General features: G+C 31.9%; 2 protein-coding genes across 2 annotated transcripts; both read right to left on the bottom strand.

Moving 5' to 3' along the window:
• Positions 1 to 541: 541 nt before the first annotated feature.
• On the bottom strand, positions 542 to 1607 carry LOC107939479 (heat stress transcription factor C-1-like). Its single transcript, NM_001327429.1, is given in 2 exon segments — positions 542 to 1312; positions 1395 to 1607. Coding segments are annotated over 2 exon segments (984 nt in total).
• A 1202-nt stretch (positions 1608 to 2809) lies between these two features.
• On the bottom strand, positions 2810 to 8111 carry LOC107939498 (kinesin-13A-like). The gene is made up of 12 exons (XM_041099011.1): positions 7874 to 8111; positions 7514 to 7768; positions 7152 to 7340; positions 6231 to 6338; positions 5468 to 5545; positions 4974 to 5055; positions 4735 to 4894; positions 4347 to 4649; positions 4039 to 4257; positions 3627 to 3972; positions 3473 to 3538; positions 2810 to 3389 (listed from the first exon to the last, which is right to left on the bottom strand). The coding sequence occupies exons 1-12, from the start codon at positions 8003 to 8005 to the stop codon at positions 3213 to 3215; spliced, it is 2115 nt and encodes a 704-aa protein (XP_040954945.1). The 5' UTR covers positions 8006 to 8111; the 3' UTR covers positions 2810 to 3212.
• Between the last annotated feature and the right edge of the window lie 3222 nt (positions 8112 to 11333).

Genomic DNA, 11333 nt, shown 5'->3' with positions numbered 1-11333 from the left:
AACACGTAGAAATAATAAATTAATAAGGCATTGCACATGTGATGATGTGATTTTCATATCATATTTTAAAAATAGTAAAATTTATTAAAATTTATCTAGATTGAAATTTTAAAATTAAAAAAAAGTACATGAAAAAAAACAATTACGACCAAAATTCATAATTTATATGCAAAATTTAACTAAAGAAAATTATATTTAATATTCTTTATTTAATTTAAGAAAAACAATTAGTTCTATTTCATATATCATCTTAATCAATATCACTAAACACATTTAATTTTCTTAATTATGTTCCATAATCATATTTTCTTATTTGATATAAAACTTTCAACAAAAAAATTTTAAATATAATAAGTAAATAATGAAAAATATTTCAAAATAAAATAAGTAATATCAAATAATTTAATAATACAAATTAAATCTTATAAAATTTAGTACTAAATTCATTACAGTGATTAGGAAAAGAAATGAAAAATCTAAAATTAAAAACAAAACTCGAGAAAAAAAGAAGATATTTCATGTGAAGCAAACAAACGGAAAACTAAAAGCCATCGCCAAATAGTGAAAATGGATAAGGCAGTGAAACACGCGCCTCCATCGTCCCTCCCGCCACCTCCGCCATATCTCCTAAATAACGCAATTGCCCATTCCCATCACCATACCCTAATAAACTACTCATCCCCGATGAAAACACCGCCGTGCTGTTTCCATTCACCGGCGGCACCACCACCGGCGACTGGCTTGTTATCGTACCGCAACCGTTGTTCATTACTTGTCCTACAATATCTCTACGCTCCAACACCACCATGGAGTCTTCCGGAGACGGCGATGGCGATGACGAAGACGAAATCAATTCAGCATGCCATCCTTCACCTTCATATTTCACCGAATTATTCGAAACCGCCAGTGGCGGCACCACCTTCAACCGCCGTTTCTCCAACATAATTCGCCTACTCCGCTGCTTTTCGAGCACCAAACACAAAACGAAACCAGGATCCTCGACGACCTGGCGAAGAAACGCCACCATCTGCTTTGGCCGCCGCTCCGTCGTCTCCAATCGCTCGTTCATCCCTTTCAACTCTTCTTCCAACCATTTCTGCTCCTCTTTCATCCTCGCTATCTCCATCACAATTTCACCGTCGTCGTAACCGTCGCCGTCACTGCCGCCATCTAAAACCTCACCTTTCTTCAACCGCACACATCGATTTCCCCCGGTTTTTCTCCTCACCACGTTCTTCAACAAATGCTTTTGACCTCGAAGAAACCATTCATTCGCAAATTCCCACTTATCTGAATCCACCTTCCTAAAACCCTAATCATCAACCACAAATCATAAACATCTTTAAACCATTTCAAATACACACACACACATTGAATTGAAATTTGAAACTTACATAAGTATTAAGCTGGCGAACGAAGCTAGTAAAATTGCTATGTTTGAAGTAAAAAGGCAAAATCTTGTGAGAGAAATCTAAAGGGTCGATGACTATGAAACTGTTGTTAGTTTTGCCCCAGGTGATAAGATCGTCGGTCGCCGGATCGTTGACCATCTGGTAAGTTTTAGCGACGAAGGGCGGAACGACGTCGTTACAGTTAGCAGCTTCCATAATCAAACATGAAAGCTGTTAGCTTTTTTTTTTTCAGTGAGGAGAGGAGTATCTTGGCTCGAATAAATATTACTTGACAAAAAGATTGGACCAAATTGATTGAATGGAAAATTAGAAATATATTTTATTAAATTTGATAATCAAATTGATTTTAAAGGATAAAATAATATTTAGTCCTTAAATTTAATTATTTTTTTCAATTTGATCTCTAAATCTTCGGTTCACGTTAATTTGGTAACTTTTTTAATTTATCCTAAATTTGGATTATTGTGATTAGTTTACACTCTGAATAATATTATTAATTATTCTTATTAAAATATTTATGTATTAAAAAAATACATTTCAACTCATCATGTTTACATATTTTATTAATAATGAAAATTATGTATTTAAAAAATAAATAAGTATTTTAATCAAAAAATTTTCCGTGTTATTTGTTTGGATGAACTATCCACCATATATTAAAATTGTTAAATATTTACTTCAATGAATAATATCTAAAAATTTTAATTTAACTGTTGTGATAATTTTTTAAATAATTTATTGTTATCTAATTCCCTAATACATCAAATATAATTTTTTTTATAAATATATATAAATTTTAAAGTAAATTTTTTTTATTAAAGAAGAGACATAATATTCTTTTAAGAGTGGCAACACATAAGATTCACGTAGCTTCGTTTTTATCATATTTTGATACACTCATGTTCTAAAATGGAGTTTGGATATTTTCAAAGTACATTCGAATGTGCTCTCCTTCTGCGGGTATTGGGAGTTTGTTCTAACGCATTTGAGCTAACTCCGGCTGGCTAAAGATTATAAACAATTGGATAAACTATAGTCGATGTCACAAAATTATTAATAAATTTATGTTTTATGCACTTAACTTTAAAATTTTATAAAATAATTATTGAATTATTTAAAAGTTTTCATTTAAATCATTGAACAATTCAAAAAATTTTACTTAAGTTATTGGGCGGTTAAGTTTTTTATTTAAAAAGTCTGATTAGTGAGCTCTAAGTAACGATTTGACGATCGATACTTAAATTAAAACCATCGACGAGTAAAAAATAATACCTAAGATCCAATTTGATTTAACTGTCAATGTCGAAAATCAAAACTATCATTGTCTTCAAAATTACCATATATTTTTCCCCGAACAGTTATACACGGACTCAAATACGAGTGTGCTAATAATCAAATGCTTGACATAAATATTTCACATTCATATCCAAATATACATAGTTCAACATAAATGTCGAATACAAACACTTCAAGCAAAACGAAAATGTCATATAATGTTATGCAAGGAGAAGCTTGAAAACACAAAACAAGGTGTTTCTGCTGCAGAAAATTTTACATATTTCAATAGTGTACTTACATGTATGTGTGTATATATGTAAATCAAGATATTACACCAGTTGTTTAACTTGAAGCATAAAAAATGGAGTCAGAAACAAAGATTCAACTCGTCCCAGTCATCATCCACTCTGATAAGGTATTGTGAGGTCATCAATGTCGGGCCGAATCCACGCCGAATTGGTTCCAGTTGAGCTCCACAAATGCATCAGTGAATTTCACGAGCCCATTTTTTGGCCGGTTAAATCAAATGCCGGAAGATATTAAAACGTTGTATTCGTTTAAACGCTTTTGGAACCGAGCCAATCGGTTCTGCAATTGTAAAATGCCTGCAGCCTTCTGTGAAAGAATGGCACTTAATTTAGAGATATAGTTATCCAACTGATTGCCTGGTTGGTCAGCTTCAACTAGCAGATTCATCTCCTGTAAGCATAACAAAGTTACTCATCTGGACTTGGGTTTGAGTTTCGCTACGAATGAAGAGTCAGAGCAATATAGCCATTTACCTCTCGAACAATCTCTATTGTGTGCTCCACTTGCCTTCGATGAGCGGATACGAGGTCTTCCTCTTCCTAGTAATAAATAAATGAAACGAATTTAATTTCGGAAATATATACAATTAGGAAAGATAAATCAGATGATCGGATCGATTGATGGTACCTTCAGCAGGGCATTTAGATCATCATCTGAATTAGTCTCCTCAGAGTGATCCAAATCATCCTCGGCCATTCTGTTCAGACCACTTTTCTGACCCATGTAATAATCCGGATATGCTACGGACACATTTCCTTCTACCCTTCCACTAGGAACACGGTCGACTTTAAAAGGAGACGTATCTCTTTCAATCCGGTCAGACCATCGAGGTTTGTTATCAGGTATAATGTCCTCAAAGGAATCAGTCGGTAAAGATGAAGCCAAGGGCAATGCAGTCGAGTCCCGAAGATTCGAAGATGAAGATAGCGAATCCTTCTTGGCGGTATTGTTCCCTTTCGATAGGCTCTTCACCCTGCAATGCAAGTATCTGCGTCATTATTCAGTTCTACAATTCGACATTAGTTACAGAACCACATACCGATCAGCATATCTGAGTGTATTCAAGGTATGTTCACACGACCCTGAGCTTGGTGAAATACATGATATCATAACGGTACGCGAGTCGCCAACAAATGAATCTCTAAGAACTTCAGTCAGCTTACTTCCTCTGAAAGGAATGTGTCCTTGATCATTATCAAGAGCTCTAATGCATTCTTTTAAAGCAAGTAAACTTTTATTAATTTCAGCTCCTTCCATTCTGTAGAAATACAAAAAAAAAAAAATCAGATTGTTAATACATCTATGTTAGAGTTCCGTGGCTATTGCATATGCAAAAACATTTTATACCTCGTCTGTTTGTCGTTATCAGTCGTATCAGCACCGCGCTCGCTTCCAGCAAGGTCGATAAAAGAAAGCTTCCCCACAAGTTTAGCCGGTTTCTTTTCACTCCCATCAGCTGATCTCTTGATGGCAAGCTGAAGAATTGCATGCGACCTCGAGGATTCTTCGTTCGCTCCCGTGGTGCCGGTACTTCTAGTCGCATTACCTCTCTCGATTAACTCTTTGATCGTTTCGACATCTAATACCTTGTACTCTTGCAAACCTACAATACATACCTGTTGTTTACCATCTTCTCTCATGAAAAGTTTTCTGCAAAATGTATAATTCTAATCAGTGAATTATGAACTATAGGACAATTTATCTACGATTCTGAATACGTATAAACATAACTTACCTCCGATCATTAAGGAGATCGAAGACTTTCCCGCCATATATCTCGAAGAAACTAACAAAGAGTTGGAAACCTTGGTTCCTATATGAATGATACATTAATCTTAATATATCTTGTGATGCTTTTAGAGGCAGTGGTTGCATAGTATACGTCTTTCCACTTCCTGTACCCAGAAACAAAAACATAGTCAACTAAAGTTCATTTGCAATAGCATGACTTTCAAATTTAAGATAGGTACTTGCCTGTTTGGCCATATGCAAAACAAGTAGCTTTTGTTCGATTGAAAATTAGTGGAACTATCGGCTCAACACTCTCGGAATACACCTAGAACAATGGAGAATGAACTTGTACAACTAGCTAAATGGCATATTAAAAAAAGGGTGAATGCACTTGAGGGGTCCCTCTATTATAGAGACTTGATCAAATTAGTCCTTGTACTATTAAAAGAATCAAATTAGGCCAAATTGAAATAGAGCTAACATTTATTGTTTAAAAAATTCTTAAAATATTTTGTTTGGAATTAAACTGCAATTAAAAAAATAATTTTCAAGACATCTTTTATACGGTAAACTTTGACTCTGTTACAATTTGGACTTATTTAATTTTTTTAATCGTATACGGACAAAATTTATCCATTTAATTATAGAGGGGCTAATTTAATTGAATCTCTATAATACAGGGACTTATCAAGTACTTTAACCCATTAAAAAGTTATTCAGATCTTGGATATATTCACCTTCTCATTGCTAACATCTTCATTCAGCACAGCATCAAAAAGAAACTCATGCTTTTCAACATATTCTGTCAGGTCAACCTGCAGGGTCATCAATAATTAGATCTCATATAAAAATACTGCTTCTCGCTCATATAATTAATGGTTAATATAACTTTTAGTCCTTAACTTGGTAATTAGGTCCACTTTGGTACCTATAATTTTTTTCCACTTTAGTACCTAAACTTGGTACTAGATTTATTTTGGTTTCTGAATTTGGCAAATATAAAAGTTTAATGATGTGGCATTTTGTGACTATGCCACATCATCAAAACTTGATAAAATCCAAACTCAAAGATCAAAATGAATATAATTGTCAAGTTCAAGTACCAAATGAATTCAATTGTTGATTTTAGGGGCTAAAAGTTATATTCATGGAAGATGTAAGTGTTACAGCTGGTAGAGATTATCATGAGTTAGCGAGGCTTTCAAATAATAAGTCGATTTGAATTTTCCATGGAAGCTAAAACAAAGAGCAATTAACTTTGTTTCCAATTTTAAACAAGAAATCTCTTGAAAATGCCATAGCAACTGCGGCTTTCATATAAGAAGTCAATTTGGGTTTTCCATGAAATCAAAGCAAAGAGAAATTAACTTCCTTGATTTCCAATTTTAAACAAGTAGTCTTCTTAAAAATGCCATAGCATCAAAAATAAATCCAAACATGAACATCATAATTCATAACACCCAACTGTCGGAAAAAAGAGAAGCCCTGCCAGCTACTCACCTTTAGCTTTTTCTCGTGAACTGTTAATGCATTGGAATTTGACAGTATAGTAATAATATCTTCTTCTTTCTTTGCCACTTCCTTTTTATTCAATGGTCTCTTGCGCACCTGCATTGGAAGTTATCATTAGCTTTTTCAACTTAGTATATAATTTGGTATCTAAATTTAATTTTAATGTTTAATTTTGTACATAAGTTTAATTTTATATTTAATTTAATACATAAATTTGATTTTAATATTTAATTTGGTACTTAAACAGAATGATATAATGGAATAATTGTTTGATACATTAACTAAAAAAACTCATATGTTAAAATAAACATTTATGCTAAACTTATATGAAAAAAAATTTTCAAATGTCAAAGCAAATATTTATCTTAAACTTAGATATTTACATGAGACAAAAAAACCCTCAAATATTAAATTGGAAAACTTAAATATTAAATTTAAGTTTGAAACTAAACTTAAATATTAAATTGAGATAATAAAAAACTCAAACTGCAAGATTATCTTCTTAAGGTTGTTAGCATGCACAAGCCATGATTCAGTATGCCAAATTCAATAGCCTTTTAACTTTAGTTCAGGTAATCACTAAAAGCTGAGCACTCACGTTTTCAAACTCCACAATTTCATTTTATTTCTTGTCACAACCCATCAATCAAAAAATAGAAAAATTGTCTTTTCATTCTCAAATACATGATAATTGTACTTTAAACTTTTAAAATTAAAATTTTTATTTAGTACCTAAAAATAATAAAATTATATTTTAATACAATATAAAATTATATTTCAATTTTATAAAAATTATAATTCAATTTCTAACCTTTAGAATTTATGAATTCATCCTTCATCAATTCGATAAACCGATTTAATATTTACCATGCAATAAAGAAAACAAAAGGGAGCATTCAATTAACGTACCACAACTTTAATCTTTGCAACATTGTTAGCTCTTTCTTTATCTACAGAGATGCTTTTTAGAACGTTATTCTCAGCCATTCCTCGTGCTCTGTTTGAAAATCTGTCGGTCGATTGATACGGTTCGAAATCATTAAAACTTTTACCTTGAGCAGATTTATGAAGCCCGTATCCTTCATATATGTTATAAGCCTGTAACTCAGGAAAAAAAAAAACAAAATTACTATATATTTACAGAAGATCAGATCAAACATCACCGAAGAACAAAATTATTATATATTTTAACTAAAATACAGTTTTAAGTAAAAGCTATGGATTAACAAAACAGGAAAATATGGTAATCTAATTGAAGAAAAGAGTAAAACCTCAGGAAGTAGCTCAGTATCAAATGAATACAAATCCAGTAAGCTGGGGCTGAGCTCACTGTACGCCACGTATTTATCACCGTTCATCCTCAAACTCATCGATCTAGAAGAAATAGGCGGTGCCGCCGCCGCTGGCTCCGGCGACACGGATTTATCACCATTCATCCTCGAGCTAAACGATCTAGAAGAAATCGGCAGTGCCGCCGGCTCCGGTGACTTCTTGCTCACTCTTTTCCCGCCATAAATCTCGAACTCCTATCCAAACAGCAAAACAAAAATAAATAAAAATAATAAAACAATCACAACGCCGTTACACGAAATGCCAACTGTAAATGCGATCGAAAGTGTGGAAAAAAGAACCTGAGAAGAACGGACATCGGAGGACTGAAGACATTTTCCGTTAAACGCAGAGCGGATGAAGTCATCGGAGTGTTGTCGTTGGTGGTGCGCCGTCGAATTATGTTTTCCCATCCGTCTTCCTACGACGTTCATTCTCACTCGCCGGTCGTAAAAAGAATCTTTTTGCAAGGTTTAGAGGAATTTGTTTACAATAAAAAAAACCAAAAGAAAATAGGAATATATACAAGTAGTTGGTATAATATCGTTATCAGTTTATATATATATATAAAGTTATAAACTGCGACGAGAATTATATTTGAAAAATTCAGTTCGAATGATTTTTTTTTCTTTTGTTAAACGTAGGCGTTTCGCGGGAAGGAGTGGCTCGTGTAAAACACGCGAAAGGAAAGGACAAATGACGAGTCTACGTGTAATGCGACTTAGATTTGCGTAGACGAGTCTACGAGTCATTGGTTGTAGAAAGCAATTTGATTAAAAAAATTTAAATTAGATTTTGATAATTATCTCGTTAAATTTGAGTAGGTGAAACTATTAATTGAGTTGAATTTGAGTATTATAATACTTGACTTGAATAATTTTGAGTTTTTTATTTTAATTTATTTTTATATTATGAAATTTTATTTTTAATTGTATAAAAAGAGTTTAAGTATGCTTAAGTTTGAGCTTAAATTCGAGCAAGCTTATTGAGCTTGAATACAAGCTTGACTACGAAATTTGATAAGCAACTTTAATAGAGCTTAAGTAGCTCGATTATTCCTAGACCTGAGCTCGAGTTTAGAATTGGTGTTTGATCAAACTTGAGCTCAAACTTATCACTTATCGTGTTCAGCTTGGCTCAATTACACCTCTAAGTGGGGTGCGCTTCTCTGCTTTGTAAGTCGATTAGAGTTTATGTTTCAATACGCTTCCTAGATACTTAACTTTTATATGAAGTGTAAGGACCCTCTAATGATAGTTAGGAGTGTACTAAGAGAGTTGTGGAGGTATTTGGGCAGAATTCCAATAATATAAAAGTTGTTTAGGCCCTTTTTTTGAGATGGTGTACATTAATATAAACGGTGAACTTGGTGTGGACCCAAAGACGGGTGTCCTATGCAAGGTTGACAATAAGGTCATAGGATGCTAACATTAGAATCACAAAGTGTACTACTTAGATGTGATAGAATGTGACTCCACTAAATTTTATAGACAATGATAGAGTCATAAAATGCTAATGGTAGGATCATGGAATGGTTCTCCCATTATTTGTCTTAAGTCTTCGTTTTCTCTACAAATAACATCAAATAACATGTAGATACAATAAGCATCAGATTCAAACGTTTATTACTAATGCTTGTAAATAGAGATAAAATAATATTTAGTCATTAAAATTAGCAAATTTTCTCGCATTGATTTTTGAAATTTTTTTTGTCCACATTCATCCCAAATTTAGAATTCGTTAAAGTATGATAATGCGATACTCTAGATTGTGCTACATCAGAATATGAATTTTTTTTAATTATTTATATTTCAAAATTTTTAAGAATTTAAAGATTTATATATTTTTAAAATTTTCAAATAATGACATGTTGCAATCTCAAATGTCACATTATCACGCTTAATGGACTAAATTAAAAAGATTACCAAGTTTCGGGACTATCATGGAAAAAATTTAAGAATCAAGTTCAGAATTCTTGTTAAGTTTAGGGACTAAATGTTATGTTATCCCTTATAGATAAAAGAATTTTTGTGAAAGTGAAGAACGGTGGACCACACTCAAAGAATCAGCGCGTGGTCCTAGCTTATCATTATTGGGTAGTAGGGAATTTTGCGTCTGGGGGAATAGGGTTGGCAAGTAGAATGTCAAAGCAGGGTTGTTGCTGCTCACGTCCTTAACCGACATGAGATTGTTCTTTGTATATCCCCCAACTACAATATCATATTAAATGAAATGCTGACCAAGTATTTCATTCTACGCTACCTACATTATTATTTTTTAGATTAATAATTTTATTATGGATTAATTTGATTTTGATACCTTTCCTACCATTTTAGTTAAATTATGTAATTACTATATGTGTTATGGATATGTTTTGAATTTGGTCATTATATTGTGGTTTGCGTCATTTTAATCAATGCTGTAAGAACTGGATCATTCATGGAACCAGTTAAGAGGGTTGAAATTTTTCATAAAATTCAAGAAACTCAGAACAAAAAGAAAAATACACATAAATAAATAATAATATTAAAGGGTTTTTATCATGCTCAACTGAGTTTTTACCGATTCAATCAGTTTTGCACCGGTTAATTATTTCGATTTTATAATATTAGTTTAATCAATTGGACCATCAGTTCTCGGTTAAACCAGATTAGCTAACCAATCTAGTCCGATTCCGGTAACCATGATTTTTTTTCTTGTACTTTTTGCATGTTGAAATCTCAATCTTAAACAAAACGGTAGCAGTTAAATACGTTAGGTGAAATTCTATTATTAATCTCGTACCATGTGTAAGTTGTGGATTGAGTATCTGTTCTTCAATTTGATTGGTTTTAGTTCTTATACTTTTCGAATTCAACTGGTAGTCGTTAAATCTATTAACTAAAAGAATGCATCTTTTTTGTTAATATTACATGGAAATAACAAGTTAACATAGCATAACAAATGTAATAATATGTTTCTCGCATAAGATTTCGAGAATAGAAAATTTTAACTTTACGATTTAATGGCTATTGTATGCGATAGGGTTAGTACTAAAATTCCAAATTTTGAAAAGTGCATGATTAAAAATGACCAAATTAGAGTATAAGAACTAAATTCATAATTTATCCATAGCGCAGGGACTAATAGAAGTATTTGACCAATTCATTTGGTTCGTTACTTAAGGATCACGATTAACGTGCACGATGACGTTATGATTATTTAACAGTCAGACCCCAAATCATCATTAATTAAAACCCTAAACCGTGGTATCATTAATGTATATTATCAATATATTTATATAACTAAATCTCATAATTTTAATATATTATCAACCACTTATACCATAATAAATCTGGACAACCTCCATACATTGTGGTCCTTAAATAAAAATAAAATTTAAATTAAAAATTTATATATAAGTAAATACATGAGACTCAAACATGTCTCGATCCTATTTAAATGATATTTTATTTAAACTATGTATGATTTTTTTAAAAAAAATATTCTCATTTAAGTTTAGATTCATAATTTTAGGGTTTAAAATTGAAAGTAATTTATGATTTTATTATGGTAATAGTTATCAAATATATATTATATGTGATTATACTTGTAACTAAAATTTTACTTATACTTTCTTAATAAAATTCCAATCAAAATTAAATATCATAAATAACTTAAATCAGTCCAAATTGAAATCCATTTCTTTGGATTGAATCAATTTATTTATTTTTCATTTTTTTCACTCAAATTAAAATCGAATTGGTTCCAAAAGGTTTAGTT

This window comes from Gossypium hirsutum, chromosome D08 (assembly GCF_007990345.1).
Source record: "Gossypium hirsutum isolate 1008001.06 chromosome D08, Gossypium_hirsutum_v2.1, whole genome shotgun sequence".
Lineage (NCBI taxonomy): Eukaryota > Viridiplantae > Streptophyta > Magnoliopsida > Malvales > Malvaceae > Gossypium > Gossypium hirsutum.
The sequence above is the reverse complement of the archived record's forward strand: the minus strand, read 5'-3'. Positions and strand labels throughout refer to the sequence as shown.